The sequence below is a fragment of the Lynx rufus genome, unplaced genomic scaffold (genome assembly GCF_022079265.1).
Source record: "Lynx rufus isolate CCGP_SWC_20201006 ecotype Redwood Valley unplaced genomic scaffold, mLynRuf1.p SCAF_1, whole genome shotgun sequence".
NCBI lineage: Eukaryota > Metazoa > Chordata > Mammalia > Carnivora > Felidae > Lynx > Lynx rufus.
The window spans coordinates 142,132,602-142,155,000 of NW_025814823.1; the positions used below are offsets into that span (position 1 = coordinate 142,132,602).

The 22,399-nt window shown below is 35.1% G+C and overlaps 1 protein-coding gene across 2 annotated transcripts in view; it reads right to left on the reverse strand.

Annotated features, from left to right (window-relative positions):
* The window catches only part of AP3B1 (adaptor related protein complex 3 subunit beta 1), a 264,833-nt gene that overhangs the window by 29,980 nt on the left and 212,454 nt on the right, over positions 1-22,399 (reverse strand). For both annotated transcript variants that reach the window (XM_047088352.1, XM_047088361.1), the window contains 2 exons: positions 6,087-6,318; positions 939-1,023 (listed from right to left, as the gene is read on the reverse strand). In XM_047088352.1, coding sequence (XP_046944308.1) covers positions 939-1,023; positions 6,087-6,318 — 317 coding nt within the window. The remainder of the gene's footprint in view (positions 1-938; positions 1,024-6,086; positions 6,319-22,399) is intronic.

Genomic DNA, 22,399 nt, shown 5'->3' on the forward strand with positions numbered 1-22,399 from the left:
TTTCAGCAATAAATGGTACAATATTAGGCCTGAATTACTGGTAAACTGAAAAGGCATATGGAAAAGAAGAGTTCACTATACTTAACCTATAAATTTATTTTAAAACGTCTATTTCCTAAACTTGCTGATTTTTATTGTAGCAAACAAATTCTGTTGTAAACTAGCTAAGATTTAGACAAATAAAATGTTTCAATTCTTTTTAGAATAAAATCAAAGCAACTTCAAATCAAAATAACAAATCATATCCTCGATCAGAAAAATGTAGGAGTTCAAAGGTAATTCTGAAAGATGGATGAATACAGCTTTGTATTAATTTGCTAATAATTCCTAGACTTTATCAGAAATTTATAAAACATTATATGAAAACAATAACTATAATGAAACCCAAACCTAGAAAAGCTCTTTTGAATAGTATTCACCCATGAAACCTTTGCCAACTGTATAAATGTTCTTCAAGTTTTAACAAAGGCAGTTTATAAAGTAAAAAGGGAAAAATGTATGGGTGTTAGGTACTGACAGAATCAATAACTGTTCACTTATGAGGCTCAAGATAATATAAAAGATATTTCAAAACATATCTTTTCTGGCCTATTCACTATTATTAAGGTTTTTAATTTCTCCTGAATTTTCCTCATGAATTTTCTAAAACTGTAGAGTTAAGTAAAAAAAGATTTAGCAGTAGCTTCTTACTTTAACCAACAAACTGTGAATTTCAATCATATATGGCAGACTGTAATGGCTAAGCTGGGTAACAATACTAAAAATACATATGCCGTAAACAATGTGTACAACTATTCTATGGCAGTCTAAACATTGCCAAAGAAAGACATGTTTGTTTAAATGGTTTCTCTCTCAAAGAAAAAAGCTGCTGAAAGCCTGCTTTTTGATGTGCTATCCTTTACAGGTAATATAAAACATAGGAGAACAATTGAACTTACCACAACTGGAAACTGGCAGTCTGAGTAGAATCACAAAAGTCAATACCCATTGAAACGGTAATGGATCCCTCAGGCTCAAGAGATTCTAGGAAATAAGATAATTTAGACATGAAACCATGGAGGATGTGAAAAGGAGGCAGACAAATCCCTGAAAACTTATATCGTGTTTGTAGTTTGGCTAAAACAGTCAAATTTAATGATGGCTTATAAGAACAACTTCAAACTAAGAATATTAAAGCAAATTACAATTTCATGATTTTGCTCAAAGGCTTTCTTTTCACAACTCAAGTCTGCACATACTTCAAAGAACACATTCTGTTTCAGAAATATACCTCATCCTGAGAAATTTCATGTTTTACAGTATTGTCCTTATCGTTATTGAAAGTGAGAAAGAAATGTATTCCTGTTTGGAACAGCTGTAAAGGACTCACTTGGTGCTTTTAAGAGATTATGTACTTAAAATTATGGAGTATTTACTCTAGATAAAAATAATTATGGAGTATTTACTCTAGATATAGTGAATTTAAAAATTTCCCAAATTCCAACTGGAAATAAAAATCCAAAATTTAAAAATGCAAATTAAAGCAGAGCTGAAAAAAGAAATTAATTTGTATTCAGAAATTAACCAAGACAACTGGCATTATAGGAACCCAAATAAGTCTAAGTGCATGATTCAAAGACTTAATGGAAGAATATTTAGTAGTGGCTTAGGTTATCATGAAAAAACAAATAAAAGGGTTTGGAATTTCTGAAGATTCACTTTTCGATTAACCAAGAATGGGAAATAGCTGTATCAATAGACAATACTGGTACTTTTCAATTGGCAATGCTGAAACTTAAGACAAACAACATTTTATTCTGCTATGACTCTAAAGTTTGGCTACACATGAGACTAGTGAAGGATCTGAAATATATACCTATTTAGTACAAATATTTATATACATGTTATGTATTTAAATTGAAACCATCCGCTTCTAATCTCCACTTTGCTCAAAGTGTTCAGTATAATTGCAGTCATACTGTACAGAAGCTTTCTATTTACCTTTATTCTGTATATATCTTATTAGATATAGTTTTATTTCAGCAAGGGCACTCTAATCCAGTAGACTATGACTATCGAAGGGCTTATCGATAAATATGGTTTGCCATTTAATGCTAACCATGACAGAAATGATGGAACAGACAGGACAAAGAAGAATTCAATAAGGTTAATATATTAAGAAGTATGTTTATGTTTCATAGGTTCAATGAAGATCAGGCTTTATAGGAAGGTACTTGTTTGATGTTGATTTTAAAATGTTATAAGTTTGCTGGTGGTATATGTATGTTGGTTTGCTGATTCTGATTTGAATTTCATTTGTTTATAAACCTAAAATTTATCAGGATGCTATACAAGTACCAGAAAACTTGTTGCCTAAATCTTTAGCAAACAGGCTTTATTGTAGAGCAAATAACTGTAATGATACTTTTCTTGCATTTCTCCTAAAGCTACACCTTATCAGTTCACAGCTCTGTTAGTTACACTGATTAGTCATATTTTTAAATTTCTTTTTAATGTTTTTACTTATTTTTGAGACAGAGAGACAGAGCATGAGCAGGGGAGGGGCAGAGAGAGAGGGAGACACAGAATCTGAAGCAGCCTCCAGGCTCCGAGCTCTCAGCACAGAGCCCAATGTGGGGCTCGAACTCACAGACTGTGAGATCATGACCTGAGCTGAGGTTGGACGCTCAACCGACTGAGTCACCCAGTTGCCCGATTAGTCATATTTTTTATGATGAGTAAATCCTTAATGCTTTCTTCCCCATAGATATACTGGGGTTTGGTCTTTTTGCAGCTGACACATTGGTAGCAAATGCTGTCATCTCCAAAACATGATGGTATTCATGATTTAAATCTCTTTATATCATGTATCCTTGTATTTCGTTTGACAAAGTGACAGTTCTCAAGATGCCTTGTTGATAGCCCTTTGACACAGTTTGGTACCGTCTTCATTCTTAAGATAATTAACTATGAGCTTAGCCCCACACTAATTCTGGAGGACAGCTCATGATCAATGGCATGTTTTATTATATGAATGCTTCAAGAGCAAAGTAATCAGCATAAAATTATTCATATAATGGATTTATATTATTTGAAGCCTACTACACTGGGAAAGTTTACTCAATTAGGCATCTGCATTTAGATACAGCTTCTGAATCAGTGCTATATACACAAAAGGGTTATACAGAAATGGCTGAAAAACATGGGCTTTATTATACCATACTATTAATAATGAAAAAAGAAATTACACAGGCTGCCAGAGACTTTGATGTGACACTTGTACAATAACTAGTAAAATATTAGGTGAACTCAAACTTGTCAATTGTTAACATAAAGCCAGTGAATATAGTGCTTACAGCTTAAGGCGTGTGTGTGTGTGTGTGTGTGTGTGTGTGTGTGTGTGTGTGTGTGTGTGTTTTAAATCTCTTAGGTACTTGGTCTCTTTGGGAAAAATGGCATGGCACATTACTCCTAATAGTCTTGTAGAGCATACAGTTTCATGCTAAAGGTAGGGCAAAATCCAGACAAAAGTCACTGTATATTATAGACAAAAAGAAAACAGATTGGTGATAAATAAGAAAGATGCTGGACTCCTTAACATATGCATATGTGCTTATTAAATAAGTATTTCACTTTCCTCATTTCACAAAAAGATTAAAATACAGTATTTTTTCTTTGTTGCATTAAGATGTTTTTGGAGGACTAATGAAGATATAACATACTCTGTAACTGTACTGTAATCTATTGATAAGAGACTAGGTGGTGTTACTGCACAGGAAAGAACTCTGTTTCTTGAGGGTTTCAATAAAATGCCAACAAAATGAATAAAACACTATGGTCATAAAAATCTGCCTAAGAAAAGAAAAGAAAAGAAAAGAAAAGAAAAGAAAAGAAAAGAAAAAAGAGAAGAGAAGAGAAGAGAAGAGAAGAGAAGAGAAGAGAAGAGAAGAGAAGAGAAGAGAAAAGAAAAGCCTATGGCTAGTACTGAGGCAATGGTATACATTCATATTTTATTTCCGTGTTAAGGCCATACTACGAAATTTATTATATTTATTTCTTCTATTCTACATAGGCCAATAAAAGGTCAACTCATCAACTTATTATGCCAACTCAAAGAAATGTTAATACTGTTCTACTGTTTTAACCTTTGAATAACATTTTCAACCTTCAGACAAATTCATTTATCAGCTGCTTGACATTTCTTACAACTAAACTAATTTTTTAACTAGGTAAAAAATGTTGGATTTTAAGCAATAAAAAAAGAACAAAAACTGGGATATTTTAGAACTCCTTGGCAATGTAATGACTTCACAAAATAATTAAATAAAAATCAGGATACTCTGTATTTATTAAATTGTGCCTTAATCACCAAATTATTTTCATAAGTGTATTAAATGGGTTATGAAATCAAGTCACTTCAACTCTACTTTGGTTGCTTATAAACATCTACCATATGTCATCTGTTAGGAATTGTTTTATTCCTTTGTGTAAAAATATAACACAATATATGACTTCCTTTGCTGAATGACTCATGAAAACTTACAGGAGAGAATTCAACAGTGTCAAAAAGCTCAGGTGAAGATGAAGAAAAACAGAACAGTTACGTGAAATAATGAGTAAAAGAAGGCACAGTTCCATGCTTAAAAGGCTTTGAGCACCTAAAGTATTACAAAAAGGAACTATCTGGAACTGGATAGTATTTCAAGGATTCAATGACAGAAACCTTCTATCAGTTTTAATTGATATTATTGCCTGAAGTTTCTTCCAATGAAACTCTAGGACTGTTTCCACTTACACCAAACAGAAAAAATAGAGGTAAACGTTAATTATAATCTTTAAGCTCAAAGTAACACACAATTGTTATACTTAATTTTTTTTAAAGTATTATTTCTGGCAAAATACTTAAAAAATGGAAGAAGATGACAGTTGGTGAGACAGCATGATACAATGAGCATGGAGGTCAGGTGGAAAGCACAGGCTGCAACTAAGGGCAGCCTCCTCTACACAAACTGGTGCTGTTGTACGTTGGAATAAAGGCACAATACTGCCAGATCTTGTGCTTTTTTCTAAGAAAAGTGAGGTTTTTGGGTTTGTTTTTTAATTTAAAAACATCGTGATTTCTATTTTTTAAAATTCTTTTCTTTTTAAAGAGTTTCTTCTTATTTATTTATTTGTTTATGAGAGAGACGGAGGGAGACCGGGAGAGAGAGTGCAGAGTCTGAAGCATGGTTTGAGTGAACCTGAAGCAGGGCTTGAACTCATGAACTATGAGATCATGACCTCAGCCAAAGTCGGATGCTTAACTGATTGCATCAGCCAGGCACCTCAAAACATCTTGATTTCTAAATGGTAGCAAAAGATTAAAAATATTTTAAAACACGAGGTGTATAAATACTAGTAATATACTATCGACTATTTTTTTTAAGTTAATTTGTTTATTTTGAGATTGACAGAGTGTGTACGCTCAATGGATAGGCAGAGAGAGAGAGAGAGAGAGAGAGAGAGAGAGAGAGAAAATCCCAAGCAGGCTCTGTGCTGTCAGCACAGACCCTGAGACAGGGCTTAATCTCACAAACCGTGAGATCATGACCTGAGCTGAAATGAAGAGTTGGACGCTTAACCAACTGAGCCACCCTGGTGCCCCTACTATGGGCTACTTTACACTGTATACCTGGAAAGGAAGACAAACAGAATAGTATAAATCCTCTCAGCCTTTGCTCTCCTCACTTTGCAATTTATGGAATGTAAAAGGAAAGAGTGAAGGGGAGCTATGATTCAAAAAGGCAGACTAAACTCAGGCAGGGAATGAAGTTGGCCAGGAAGAGAAACAGAGGGAAGGTGATGAAGACAGGTAAAATGAGAGGCAATTTTGATTCCTGAGATCCATCAGTACTGGTACATACATGTTACCACTGCTGGCACCCAATTCACTAAGGGCAAAGAAGTGTATTCGTTTTGTATGATAAATTCAGTTTAAAAAAGGACACAAACGTAAACTGACTATACTGACAAATATAGTCAATAAAATAATATGTATCCTACTTTACATTTAAAAGAAATGTATTTAATTATCAAATATAAAGTTTTAAATGAGAATTAATATTTACCTATTGTATTAAAAACATGCATTTGCATGCCTATAGGAAGTCTTTTCCCGCCTATGTGGATATTTTCTATCTTTCGATCAGTAGTATTATTCAATGTTATTTGTACAGAGACCATCTTATCACCAAAAATACAAGGTTGCCTTGGAAAGAAATAATGGGCAGCTAGTCCTTTTCCACTCATTCGATGAAGCAGCACATGAGTTTTCACTGGTACAAAGACAGGAGTACTGACCTATTGCACATTGGAAAAACAAAGAAAGATGAATTAGTAAATATAGTTATTCTCTTTGAAAATTATAGGATATTAACTCCTATTTTCCCTTAAGTATTACATAAACCACAATAACAAATATCATACTCACAGATATTAAATCAGAAATTATATAAAAACGTAAAGAAAATGCCTCCAAAACAGCATTAAAATTTTTCTATACTCAACATATATTAAAATATTTTGACAATATATACCTAATAAGAAGAGAATAAGTATACGGGCATGGGGCATTAAAGACACGTGGTGAGATGAGCACTGGGTGTTATGTGTAGGGGATGAATCACTGGATTCTACTCCTGAAATCATTACTGCACTATATGCTAATGTGGATGTAAATTTAAAAAAAATTAATTAAAAAAAAGAAGAGAATAAGCTGTCTGTCATATATACAATTTTTTTTAGAATTTATAAACTTTTTTGTCAGTTTTTTTCCTAGGTAAACTATATTTGGGCATCTTGCTTATTTTCTTTAGTTTTGATAATTTGCCAGTTGATTTTCTCAGGTTTTTGAAGATGGTATCACCTACCAAAAATTTCCAATCTCAACTCCTTGAACTTTTTTCACCTTGCATTTCTTTCACTATAAAATGAAGACTATAACCTCATTCAAGGTGGTTTATTCCTTTGGTTTAATAATTAAAAAGATCTTCCCTACTTTGAGCTCAGATAACTATTCACTTACAGTTTCTTCTAGACTTTTCATGGTTGCAATTTTTAATTCGTGTGATACTGTTTTAAATATATTGACCTCTAAATTTAGTTTTTTTGGTCCAAATACTGAACCAATTGTCTGTACATGATTTAATGATTACCTTTTCCTCAGTGACCTGTAAATGCAAATGTTCTGATTATTTACATATTTGGAGACATTTTTGGCTCTGATCGAGCTGTTAAACCAGTACCACATTGTTTTATTTCTTACAGTCCTACATTATGATTCAATTATTTGGCAAAACAAAGTGTCTTTTGTCACTCCCTCCCCCCCAATAGTATTTTCTTGGCTAATTATCTGTTTATATCTTTCCGTTGAATTTTAGCCTCTTTTAGTTAAATTCTCCCTACAATCCTGAGTGAAATCAGAGGAGCATATTAAATGAATAAACACAGTCCTTTCTAAAATCATGTGATGGCTATCTTTCCATTCAAAGTCAAAGTACTGCATGTGGCTTGACCTGACATGGGCTAGCTTTTTAAAAAAATCAATTTGTAATTAAACAGGCTTAATCAAGATTTTTTCCTAACAAGTGCACTCTCCCAACCTAGGCTTTCTATTATAATTGTGAGTACATATTAACCTATTCAATATGTTCATTATGCCACTGATACCTGACGAAATTAAAACTTAATAATAATATTAGTAATTTAAGATTCATCAACAAAAATCCAAGAGTTAAATATCATATATACAAAATGATGGGCAGTGTCTTCTAAGCACCATTAAAATATAGTACTCCTTGTCCAAAAGCCCAATTTGTAAGAGTGAGCAATTTAAAATAATCATCTTAAAAATGCACAAAAGAGTTTATTTATAAAATACAACAAATAATTGAGGGGATTTAAAATTTTGGCTATATAAAATAATGGGGCAACTGGCCTATGCATTCTACTTTGGCCTTTTGATGATGATAGCAATCTAGCATTTTAAGTTTTCAAAACACTTCTTCTAAGCTGAGGTTCTTTTCCATGTAAAAAGATTATTTTCAGGGGCACCTGCGTGGCTCAGTCAGTTAAGCATCCAACTCCAGCTCAGGTCATGATCTCGCAGTTACTGAGCAAGAGCCCCGCATCGGGCTCTGTGCTGTCAGCGCAGAGCCCACTTATATCGTCTGTCCCCCCCACCACCCGTCTTTCTGCCCCTCCCCCTCTGGTTCTCTCCCCTCTCTCTCAAAATAAATAAATACACTTAAAAAAAATTATTTTCAAAACTCTCTCCTCTCTCTCTCTCAAAATAAATAAATACACTTAAAAAATAATTTTCAAAACTCTTCTGTTTCAATGCTCACTCTAAGTTCTATTCTCTTCACAAATTCTAGAGTTTATCAGCATAACCCAAGACAGCAATCCCTAGCAGGGAACATTCATTTACAGATATAATGAACATCATAAAAATAAGCAAAAAGATAAAGAAATTGTGTGTGTATGCTTGCACTAGTGTGTGTGTGTATATATATATATATCTCATGTATATATATATATATATCTCATATTTATAAATTTATAATCTGCAAAAATCTTAAATTCCCATGTCATTGAGGCTACAATAATCAACCTTAAACACAAGCCTTTATCTGGATAATTATAGTTTTCAGTATCTCATGTTTATTCCATCAATTACATAATAACATACTGGAAACAGTAATTCTTATTTTATTTTCTTCATTGTTGCAGAGACACAAGTCTCATTAAATCATTAAATACATGTTGATGCAGTCAGTTTTTCATCTATGAAAATTCATTAAAGTTTGAGCAACACATAATATGGCAAAACAAAGTTGAAAGTTGGAGAGAGGCAAGTGTGGAGCAGTAGGAGAAAAGCAGAACGGAAGCAGGAGTTTGGTTTACACACAGCTAGGAATCTGCACTTAAACATAATATAAGGTGCTCAGAAATATAAGGAGCTTTATACCCTAAGTCACATAAGATTATAAACATGTCTTGGCTGGTTTATTGATTCTCTCTCAGTCTTACCCTGGGAAACACGATACAAATATTTTTTTTTCCTACCCTGTCTCAAAATTCTGCACCTTTATTATAGTCATTAAAAAGATGTTAATGGATGTGCAAAGAAATAAATACATACTTTTCTCCACTCGTTCTATCCACACTCAAATCAAGTTTAAGAAGCACTAATAAATTCAACATCTAAAAAAGGTCCTCTGTGACAATTCTCAAAGGTTATCTGTGATAATACACAGAGGTCTATGTTCTCTTCCCAATATAAGCAGCCTCATAAATGGCACTTTGTGGTAATAATACGTACTTTTTAACTACAGACAAGGGCTAACTGGAAGTTTCATTTTTTTTCTTTTTAACGAATTTTCTAAGTTCATACAGATCATATAAAGTCTATTTCCCTCCACTATCTAGATGAATTACATAGGTGATATTTTGTTGAGTAAAACCAGTAGGTTCCATAAATCCTTCAAGAATTTCCATATGCAATACAATTAATCCTGATGGGAAAATAAGATTTTGGTTCAATATTTTGTATATCAGATATCTATATTCCAGAAACATATATGATCTGTGGCTGCTTCTATTCTAAGATGCTAAACACTGAGAATGGCTTTTCTGACTTCATATTTTATAAATATCAATAATCTTACTAAACATACAAAATAAAAGATAAAAGATAATAAATTAATTACAGAAAGACCTAGATCTGGGCTGTGAAAACGAGGGCTTACATTTAAGAAAACAAAATCATCTTGGGTAAGGGTTGGCACATTGTAGCCCACAAGTCACATGTGGCCTACTTCCTGTTTTATCAAGTCTGTATGGAACACAGCCATACTCATTCATTTACATATTGTCGATGGCTGCTTTTTTGCTCTGCAATGGTAGAGCTGGATACTTACATATTTACTATTACATACATATTTACTATCTGCACCCTTTACAGGAAAAGTTTGCTGGCTCAGGATCTAGGGGCACAGATGTTACATATTTCCCCCTCCCTTCCCCTTCTCTTGTTGGGAAATAATTCTCCATAGTCTCCCATGTTTGCGAACGTGTTCTGAGCAAAGGTGTTAATCTGGCTGTTCAAAATCTTTTCAAGGATGTTTGTATAGCAAACAGCCTTTGGAAACAGGAAAATGGCTTACTCTGGAGCAAAGTTTGGACAGATTTGCTAACAGCTCTTTATATCTTCTATAAAGGTTCCTCTCCTGTAAAGCAAAAGGCTGCATGTAGTGTCATCACTTGGCCTTCATCATATCACCCTGTGGGAACTGGGGCTCAGAGAAGTGGCACAAATGAGGTTACTCTGGCTACTACTATTGCTGTGAGTAATACACTGCCCCTTGTCTTTGACACAGGAGTCTCATGTCTTTTACCAGTATCCATAAAATTGTCTTAGCAACTTGTTTGCTTGCAAGTAGGGTAACATCTCATGTCCTTCACAGTTCTTGATACCCATTTTGTTTTGATCACTCAACATTTCCCAGATTCACTTAACTCCAAATAGCTAAATTCATTTTTAGTACAACTATCATAAAGAGATGTGTACTGGCAGCTGACTGAGGGGTAGACACAGGCTAAAAATCCAACTTACATTCAAGGGTGCCTTTTTGGAATATGGCACAGTAGCACCATATGAGGTAGTGGCTTTGCTAAAGAAAATACTACTTTACAAAGTAGAAACTACTTGTTTCTTCTGACTTTGATTTGTGAAAGTCCATGCTATGATTTGATTGTTTCTATGAATTTCCTAGGTATCAAGATGTGTTCTGACAGCTGACAATGAGATGTCAAGTAAGTTCTATGACACTAAAGACTAAGAATAATTAAAATGTTTCAGGGTTGCTTTTATCTAGGTCATGACTAAAGTCGTGGTCCTTTGAGGGAGCTTTCTGCTTAGTGTTTTTACCCTGTAGGATTATGTATGGGATTGTCTGCTTAACACACCCTACCATCTCCCAAGAGCCTTGCCACAATCAGTTCTTTAAGGAGCTCACATGTTCTTATGCCACCTCGCGACCTGATCACAATTAATTGGTTCAGGAATAGACACCTGGCTCAATGCATTCCTTTCCCAAGATTTTTGGATTCAGGACCTGGTAAGTCAAACCTGTTTCTCTCAAGAGGTAAAATTTTGAGATTTAAAACTCTAATGTTTGTGGTCATATTTCCTGCCATACTGTTCAGCAAGAAATAAAGCAGTATCTAAGAAAAGCATAGTTGAGAGACAGAGTGTCCTGCTGGTATCTCTGGTCTTTATAGTTCTTGAATCTGACACATTCCAACCCTTGCTGAAGCTTGTTGTTTTGTGAAATACTCTAGCGTTCCTTCCTGTAACTTTTTTTTTTTTTTTTTTTTGCTTAAGCTAGTTCAAATTGGGTTTCTATCTTTTAACTTTCCAACCAACTACTGGTCAGGATTAGTCAGATTTCATGATGCTATTCGAGGGAGCAGGGAATAAACTTCTAATGGGAGAATGTGCTCTCTTGCCCCTTTTCCTAAAGCCCTGGTTGATATGGAATGGAGAGATCAGAGACTCAGGTATGCCCTCTAATAGCTTGAACCATACGAATCTACCAACTCTACAGGTCGAAACAGTTGAATCAGCAACTCATATAGTTCAATCTAAGAACTTGCTTTGGTTCAAGACTACTTAGCCCTATCTTCAACAGAAAAGAGGAGTCCTTGATGTGACCATCCTAATTCACTGGAGCTCTACACTGAAGTTAGAGAGCAAAGCCCCTGCTAATAATAAGGTATCACGTTTCTCTCTTCTCTGACTCTATATGTTCCATGGGCATCTTGGGGAGAAAGGTGGTCTTGTCCAAGAATTGAGTATTCCAAGGCCCCCTGCCCAATGAGATCATCACTATTTCAAATGCAAAGTAACCACTAATCATTAACTTACTCGCTCTTTCAACTGAATTTATCGAGTTGTGCCAAGCACTATACTAAGGACTATGATACAGAGACAAAGACAGAGTAAACCAGTCCCCAAGGAGTTTATTGTTTAGCTGGGGAAATCTAAGTAAATAAAAAAATCATGTGATAAATGCCATGACAGCAATAAGCTTAGTACACTAAGAAAATATAAAAGTCATAGCTGGCACCTGAGGGAAGGAATGGGGACAAATCCATAATTACCTGAATTGAACTATGTAAAATCTGACCACTTCTCATTCCCTCTACTGTTACCATCCTGGTCTGATCTACCGCCATCTCACATCTGGATTATTCCAAAAACCTTCTAATTGGTCTCCCTGTTTCTACTCTTCTACCCTACTGAGCACAGACTGAAGACAACAGCCAGAACGAATCAGTTAAAATAAAGTTACAAATATGTCACCCCTCTGGTCAAAATCTTCCAATGGCTCCCAATTTCACTGAACTTTAAAAACCAAAAATCCTTATAAAGGCCTTTAAGATCCCTTTTGGCTTGGTCCCATTGTTTCTTTGACCTGATTTCCTATTACTGTTGAACCCATGACTCACTCCACTCAAGCCGTCCTGATTTCCTTGCTATTCCTTGCACACACCAGTAATGCTCCTACCATAGGCCCTTGGCATTGGTTCCCTCTTTCTGGAATGCCCTTCCTCCAGATACTCACAATGACTCAGTTGTGACTGATATTTGCTCAAATGTTACCTTCTTAATGAGGCTTAACCCATTTGCATTTCTCCCATCTGATTCCCCTTTTTCTTTTTCCACAGGTACTTAATACCTAACACTACATAATTTGCTTATTGTTATGTTTATTATCTGTCTCCCCATTTATTCCCCACTTTTATGTTCAATGTATAAAACATAATTTTACCCATTTTCACAATTCAAAGCATAATTTTACTATTTTAAATGATTACAGAGGTTTGCAGATAATGTACCTCTAGTGTTGGTCCTAAGTATACTTTATTTGATGCTGAGTGCTCAATTATAACACTGTTCCTACAAATACAACAGTCTTATTGGAGCACACTGTGGTGATAAGTGGAGGTTACCAATATTAATATTTGTTGGTTTCAGGATAACACCTGACTAGAAATTTTCTATTATATGTATGTGTAATTGTAAACAAATAAAAAAATACCGTATTTCCAAAAGGCACACAAAAGAACAACTTATTAATTAGAAGGACTTCTATGAAACAATCAATCATTTGCAGAATACCTAGTTTAAGGTAAAAGCATTACTTCCCATTAAATATTAAAACTTAAAAAAACTTATAAATGCAGGATCCTATAAAATACAATATTTGAAAACATTAGTTCTGATTTAATTATTTAACTATAATGTTCAAAAAATTAAAAAGCTAGCTGCATCATAAGCAAATGATATGGGTTATCTTCACTATGATTCTTGAGGCGGTAATTAGTTCAGTAACTGTAATAACTCTAAAATAAAAAGCCTCCTTCTAGAGTTAACAGAACAAAAAGCATCAAGTAACAATGAGATAATCCTCTACAAATCTTTACACAGCATATGTTTAAATAATAAAAGTCGTTTGTGTACTTTTTAGATGGTTTATGAAAATAACCAATCAATTCTGCAGACACAACATTATTTCTAAAGGAAATCTATGTGACTCATGATGCCTGTAGATACACAGAGACAAACCACACATATTTTATCAGTTTATTACAGTAAGCAAATAAGCGTGGAATGAGAGTGCACATAACTGTCTACTTAGCGCTTACTGAAACATTTATAAGAGCTGTTATCTCCCTAATAACAGACAGACAGCGTGCAATTTTAGAGAGGAGAAAAGCTTCATATTTTTTAACACTTCACTAAAAAGTAACTGAAGAGTGTAAAATGAAAAATACTCTGTGCAGTTAGCTGGTAATGGACCATATTATCAACTCAAGTTAGATTTATAGGATACAAACTAGTCACTAATAGTTATTTTATGACATAGCATGTCTGCTTTTTTTTGAGATTATTAAGATTAAAGTTGTAAAACTTCTTTTGAACATAGCCGTTCAAAATGATTGAATTATAAAATTTAAATGAGAATTGAAAAATAAAACACAGAATATCAAGTAAGTGCCTAAGAATAAACCTTGTTCAACATTTGCATTACTATTTCAAAGATAACACTTCCATGTAAAGCTTTATAAAACAATGTTTTTCAGCTTTTTATGCTTTAATCCACACTTAGCCACTTAATCATTTTTAAGTATTATCAATCTATTCTGTTTTTGGACTTCAAAAATATGAAGATCTGTAGTATATAAAATACTCTGTTTTGTTTGGCTTATTTTATAGCTGTATCTATTTAGATGTACAATTTATGAAAATGACCAGAAAATAGGTACAACAGAGATACAGTTTCATGTTTAAAATTAGTATTTTAACCAATGTCTCATGTGATAAGAGCTGTAATGCAGAAAGCTATAGTATTGTTCTATTTACCCAGTAAACTGTAGAAAGTGAGTCTATTTTACCTTTAACCCAAAGTATTGACACAATTACCCAGTATAGATAAAAAAAAAAAGGGGGGGGAGGACAAATTTCCTTAACTCTTAGCACTAACTATAAACATAACTCAAGGAAATACATGTCTATCTTCCATAAAATACTGATTTTTTTTTTTAATTTTTTTTTTTCAACGTTTATTTATTTTTGGGACAGAGAGAGACAGAGCATGAACAGGGGAGGGGCAGAGAGAGAGGGAGACACAGAATCGGAAACAGGCTCCAGGCTCTGAGCCATCAGCCCAGAGCCTGACGCGGGGCTCGAACTCCCGGACCGCGAGATCGTGACCTGGCTGAAGTCGGACGCTTAACCGACTGCGCCACCCAGGCGCCCCTGATTTTTTTTTTAAAGTTTCATTTATCTATTTTGAGAGGGAGGGAAAGAGAGAGAGAATCCCAAGCAGGCTCTGCACAGTCAGCACAGTGCCTGATGCAGGGCTGGAAACCATGAACCATGAGATCATGACCTGAGCTGAAACCAAGAGTCAGATGCTTAGCCTAGTGAGCCATCCAGGTGCCCCCATCAAATATTACTTTAAATAAATGGCTTATAAGCCTAAAGCTAACCTCCTCCTTACATATGTAAATTTAGGTATTCTAGAAAGTAATCATGTTCATTTCCCATATTTTACTTTACAATCAGTATATATTATTAAAAATGAGACTTTTTTACCTTTTACTTTGGTAATAATCAATATATATTATAAAAAATATATTTGCAGAAATACCTGAATACATTGTCAACAAACATTTAATGAGTATCTTACTTCATGCATGGTGTTAAGCAGACATTAGCAAACTCAACCGTTGGACCAAATCCAGTCCACTGTCATTGGAACACAGTCATATTCCTTCATTTATATATTGTCTATGCCTGCTTTGTACTCCAGTGGTAGAGCTGAGGGGCTGTGGCTTGCAAAGCTGAAAATATTTACTATCTGGCCTGTTACAAAAAAAGTCTGCTGACCCCCTATTACAGGATGCATTCAGTTCATATGGATGTTGAGATGAAGGGGAAATTACTTTCTAATAATATCCCATTCTTTCTCCTCTTCAAAGGTAAATCTATAAGCTTCACTGTCAATACATTTAATGCTTTTTATAAATCTGAAATCCAGAACGATGCTCATGTTCTTTTACTTACCACTTTCATGAAAAAATAGTTCCAGAACCATGGATAAAGACATGTTATTCTATTCTTAGGTATGTTCTGCTATTTTTTTTTTAATTTCCTTTCTTACTTTTGGTTTAAGGGTGCTAAGTGTTTTCAAAGTGTTTAGCAAAAATGGTTACAATAATTGGTTACAATAAATTTCATTAGAACCAGATTTTACATAAGTACAAAACAATTATGTGTTGTGTTATCTAACAGATATGATAATCGTATGATCTTGATAGTTCTGTTCCTTTCTCTGATAATATCAATGACATAATATAAAAAAGAAAATGTTAGTGCCCTCTTCCATTGTAAACAAGCTCAGAACCTTGCATTATTTTCGATACCTTCTTTATTTCCAGCAATTAGTTGACAAGTTTGAAGTCCCTTGTTTTCATTTCCTTCTTTCCTGTCCATCTATCACCAGCTTAGGTCAGGTCATCATTCACACTTAAAGCATTTCTTAAAACATTTATATAAAATAGCAAAAGTAATGTAAGTTTACTGAAAATAATTTCAAACTATGTGGACAAATAAATAAAATCCCCCTCAGATTTAACCATAATTAACAATTTGGTGTCCATCCTAATCTTTTCCTCTCTTACTTTTGCTTGTCCATTCAACTTGGTCTCCTTGTCTTTATTTTTTAAGTTTATTTATTTTGAGAGATAGAGAGAGAGAGAGAGAGAGGGAGAGGGAATCCCAAGGAGGCACCACACTGTCAGCACAGAGTCCAACACGGGGCTCAAACCCACGAACCATGAGATTATGACCTGAGCCAAAATCAAGAGTTGTATGCTTAACCGACTGAGCTACCCAGGCTCCTCAGTCTCCTTCTCTTTAGATTTATTATACTCCAATCTGCACCACACATTTTCCTAGAGTGAAAAATCATTTTCCTAAAGTGCTCAACCCCCTATGTGCTCAGCAAACTGGTGGAAAGTACCAGGTTTTGAAGCCAGATCGACTTGAGCTGAAACTCTGGCTGTGCAGCCTAACAACTCTTACTTAACCCTATGACACCAGAAAAATTATGCTCTAGATCTCAATTTTCACATCTGTGAAATGGGGAAACTGCTACTTATCTTTCAGGTTGTTATAAACCTAGGCCCAACATAAAAAAAATCCAAAGGAGTGAAGGGCCTAAGAAACATGACAGGAACAAGTAAGGAGGTAAGACAAGATTTCAGAGTTGAAAGTACCGAAAAAGTGTGTAGGGCTGAAATCTAGTACAGGTGAAAGTTACCAGAACTGAACAGATGAACATGCTGTGAGGTTACAGCTGTACAGGGTGTTAAGACGTACATGGAGATCTCCCAGATAATGGTGGGCTGGAGAAATTATATGTCAGATGCCAAGATCTTCACTGAACACGGGTAGTGATTAAGAGATTCCAAGATGAGAATGACGAGGAAGGGAAGAAGGTAAGATGGGATGGAGGTCAAAACAGGAAGGAGTATGAGGATGACAAGGGAATGACCTAGAAGTAACACTTGGGAGCCTCACGCAAATAATCTTGCTGGTAATAAGTGATTTTGTCAAAGACAGAATTATAGAGCATTATGAGTGAGGTCATGCTGAGAATGCTTCCAGTAGGACACTGAGACAGAAATGGTGGTTCTCAGAGAGAAACTAGGCTATATAATATTACTTTGTAAAAGTACGTGAGAGAAATTAGTAGCTGTTCTACATATTTTACAGAGGGGACCACTCCATCTACACATTGGCCATGCTACTTCCACTTAAATGAACTGTAACTTAGGGGACAGAGGGATATGGATCTCATCTAGATGAAGTCCTAGAGGAAGGAAAAGAAGTACGTCTTAGTTGATGTACAAATTGGAAAGGCAGTTTTATTATGGCTACTTTAATTTTAAATAACAGGTCCCTCTAGGAATGCCGTCTCCAAATCTGATGGAGGTAGAAAGCATCCTTTCACATCACAGATGCCAGACATACTAGAAGTTGCTGAGGAATTCCTGACACAGGGTGAGGATGGGAAATAGTCCTTTGAGACCGAAGAACACACACACACATTTTTTTTTTCTGATCTGTGCATAAATATTTTAAATTCTTCAGCGAGGAAGTAGGAATGGGAAGGAAAACTTGATTTATGACGCAGGAATCCAAGAGTCTTTGGAGTTCACGTCTGTGGTAGCAAAGCCCCCTGATGAGCCACCCTTCTCTTCATGAAAGGAACTTGACTATGAATTTTTCTGGATCAAATCCTGGGATTAGGGTCTAGATGGCACTGGCTCATGTATTGTCAGCTTATACCTATTTTTGGCATGTGAACCTTCTTTCTTCAGAAGCAACAAAGGCTATGACTTATTGTCAAGCAGAGTTATGGTTAGCAGTGGTTAAGAAAGAAAACACTCGATTTTAAGTTGGAAGACCTTCAAGTTACTTGGTAAGAAGAAAATCACTTAGCTTCTCTGGGCTTGAATTTGCAAAATAAAGGGTAACACTACCTAACTCATTAGATTTTAAAAGGACATAGTGAGAGGGGTGCCTGGATGGCTCAGTCGGTTGAGCCTCAGACTCATGATTTCGGCTTAGGTCATGATCTCACCATTTGTGGGTTTGAGTTCTACAACAGGCTCTGCGCTGGGCATGGAGACTTCTTAAGATTCCCTTTCTCCCTCTCCCTCTCCCCTGATTGTTCTTTCTTCCTCTCTCTCTCAAAAAAAAAAAAAAAAAAAAAAAAAAAAAAAAAAAAAAGATATAGTCAGTTACTGCATATGTAAGTATTTTGCAGATAAAAGTGCTCTTTAATTATTATTAAAGTTAATGTTTATTTGCACAAGTGAAAAAAATAGTGGCAGGACTAAGATTGGAATTTAATATTTTTAAGTGTCATTTCTGTCAAGCAATAAGCTACAATTCCTTTCTTAATAAATACAAAATACTCCTTATGATAAAAGGAAAAAAAAAAAGATCAGCGTGCAAACTGGTGGGAGATTTGTTTCTCACCTTCAGAGAACTACAGGAAGTGGCAGAACCAGTATTTATTATTTCTTTCCAAAGATGATTAATAATTGAGGAAACTATCTTAAATATGATCTTAATTGTGAATCAGTATCCTTAGTCAAAAGAACTTTTGAAAGCAAATCAATAAAATGAGATTAGAATTATGCTTAAAATATCAGTTCTCTAATAAACTAGGTATGTGTAAGTGGATTTCAAGTGATAATTTCATAAGCACATCAAAAAGAAAAGGAATCTCAAGAGATCTGAATGCTATAACATCAGAGGAAGACTAACTACTGTGCTGAGATATTTTATATTTATTTCATCAGTGTTACAGCGTTAATAAAACCTCTACTATCGACATAGCTATCTTCAGCACTGAAATTAGAGAATCCCACTTTTATTCTAGTTATAAGGAATTAACTCCTAGAATTTGAACATGTTGAAAAGAACAATGCTGAATATCACTTAAAAAAACAAAAACAACAACAAAAAACAATGAAGGTAACCTAAGGCACCTGGATAGGACACTAGGCGAGATGGTAAGGGACCTGGGTTGGAGTTTCAACTCAGTCATACACTGGTAGTGAGACCTTACCTAAATCATGTCACTTAGCTTGTTTTTCCGTTTCTGTAAATTGGAGCTAATTATACATATCCTGTCTGTTTCACTGAGTTCTTGTGAGGATACAATGAGATTGTATATGTGAAACTGATTTTTAAACTGTTCAATAAAGGCATTATTGGGATTATTAGTAAATTGAGTTTTCAGTCAACGTTAAAACACCAATCTGTCAGATAACATAGGGTCATCAGGTTAGAAGTACATATCAAAAAGCTGAATCACCACTGGAGAAGGGCTTTTAAAACAATATTGCTGTATTTATTGATAGTACCATCCAAAGGCCTTTTAAAAAGTAATCCCTTCCCCCATGTCCTTTTTCCCCCCTCTCTGTTAGTTGTGGGTGAAGAGGACCGTTCTCTAAAAGGTTTCTAAATGATGTTGATGTTAAAAAATATAGTATCACCATTTAACAGCCTTTTAAAGAACAGTCCCTAGTACAGTCTTTGTTAACAACTGAGGGAGGAAGGGACTATTTTTTCAAAGGCTTTTAGAGGATGTTGTTAAAAGAATATATAGTGACATCATTTAAAAGCCTTTTAAATAATAGTTCTTCTTCCCTCCCAATTGTAATGTCCTTGGCTTTCATTTATTTTGTACTACAAGCTGAAAATGGACATGCCAACATATTATTGGCCACGGCAGGCATTTGTTGGATGGAGAACGATGTATTGCTTTTAAAAAGGTCGCTGTCCAGAAATAAATCCAATTCTTTAAGAACATAGTACCATTTCTACACAGGATATTGCCCACCTACCTTATCATTGAGTTGTAGTATCTTTTGCTTGTTTTCTCTGAATTTATTGAAGAAGATACCATGAAAACAGGAAAGAAGTCATAGGTAAGTCATTCCAAGATTTCCTGTGGCGTGAATATAGTCCTACCATCCATCCATCCACCGCTGCTTGAGTTAACTCTCCACTCAACTTACAACAAAACCTAACTTTAGCTCCTATTCTGTCTTTATTAAATTATTTATGCCCACTATTCCTCTCATTTTAGACTTTACTCCACCAGGAGATAGCAGTGGACACTTAGGGATCCTCTCCACATTCCACTCCCAACGACAGGACAAATTAAGTCAATCATTTAGTTTAAACACAAAGTCAGACAGCCAGTAAGCTTTGAGAAGATTAGCTCTGACTATCTTTCACATAAAAAAAGAACTAATTCCAGTGGTATAATTATAGGATATGAAACAATTTTCCGTCTCTTCTTGTGTTGAGTCTTTTCAGAAAACTGTCATTTTAAGAACAGGTATTCCTACACCTAAAACACTTTGATGAAAAAAAACACAAGCCTTTAAAAAGTCTAAAAGCACAGCCCTCCAAACATACTGTATTTCAATTCTAAATTTTAGTGTGCCCCTCATTTTTTGCCAGTCTTGCACACAGAACTCACTTGTTAGCTCTTCATAATTAAGTCACAGTAAATCATCTGATTTAAAATATCAAATACTACCCCCCAACAAATCGCTCAGTTCAAGCCTCAATTTGTCCACACAATTCTTCCTGAACCTACTCCAGCCCATAATATTAGCCACATTTGATTTTGACATTTCCTATAATTTATTTTTCATATTATTACTTTTATGCATTTCATGTTATAATGACTTTATTTTTACGCATTAGGTAAAAATTACCCAAGTGCTAAGCCTGGGCAATAATTTCTTTTGTTTTTTTTTTGCATAATTTCTAAAAAAATATAAGTATTTTTTTTTCACAAAAGGCTTATGCAGTGACTCAGTTTCGAAAGCTTTTTAGCTTCCAGCCCTTGAATGGGAAATGTCACCATGTCTGGCAGTAGTTTCTCATTCATTCCCCAAAAAACAGCACTGAAATACAAAAAATACACACACACACACACACACACACACACACACACACACACACACCCCTTCTGAATTGTGTTGCCTTAACAGCACAAGTGAGCTATTTGTGCCTAAATTATATTTGTGCCTAAATCATATTTGATATTTGATAGGAAACAGTTAAATATTTTAATATTTAAGTATTTTTTTGGGAGAGTGCAAGTGGGGGAGGGTCAAAGAGAGGGAGATAGAGGATCCAAACTGGGCTCTGTGCTGACAGGGTGACCGCAGCAAGCCTGATTGGGGCTCGAACTCATGAACCATGAGATCATAACCTGACCTGAAGTCGGATACTCAACCAACTAAGCCACACAGGTGCCCCTAAAATATTTTAAAAACTGAAAAAAACTTCATGCCATTTGAAATGTTTTCATGATCTATTGAGATAAATCAATGTTTCACTGAGAAATACTACCGTAATTTTGATTCTCATAAATGAAAGTTGGTAAGATATTGAAATAAAAATTCTAACTTAAAGAAACATCAAAAAGGTAACAATAGGAAGATATAAATATAGAAAATTTAATCTCACATGACTGATCTGAAATTTTGAATTTCTCTTAATTTGAGTGGTTATGACTAGAGTTTAAGTAAAACTGCCTGCTGCAAATAAGAATTGCTTGGTTGGGCAGCTGGTCATAAACTCCACAGCAGGGCTCCATCTGAATTCTAGAAATAATAGTGAGTGATCACCATGGTACAACCAATATCAAGATCAAAGAGGACATGCTTATGTGTGGTGCTGGGCTCTGGTTTTCCATCAGAATGATCTCCACGAATGCCCATGGCCCTACCCTTCCTCCCCTCTGCCATTTCACTGGTGAGGTATGAGTATCTGAGTCATTTTTCTCTTTACAGGTTCTACAAGTGAGGTGGTATACAGAATAATGGCCCCCAAAGATATCCAAGTCCTACCCCATAGAACCTATGAATATGTAACATGCATGATTAGGGGGAATTAAGGTTGCTAATCAGCTGATTTTGAGATGGGGAGATTCTCCTGATTATCCAGGTGGGCCAGGATCATCATACAGGTCTTGTAAGGATAAGTTAAGGAGGAAGGAGAGTCAGTGTTAGAGTGACACAGTGTGAGGACAACTCCACCAGTCATTCTGTGGAAGATGGAAGGGGCCATGGAGCCAAGGAATGTGAGCAGTCTCTAAGAGTGGGGAAAAGTCAAGAAAAAGGATTCTGAGAGCCTTCAGAAAGAACATGGTCATACTGATACCTTAATTTTAGCTCAGTGAGGCCCATTTTGGACTTCTGAACT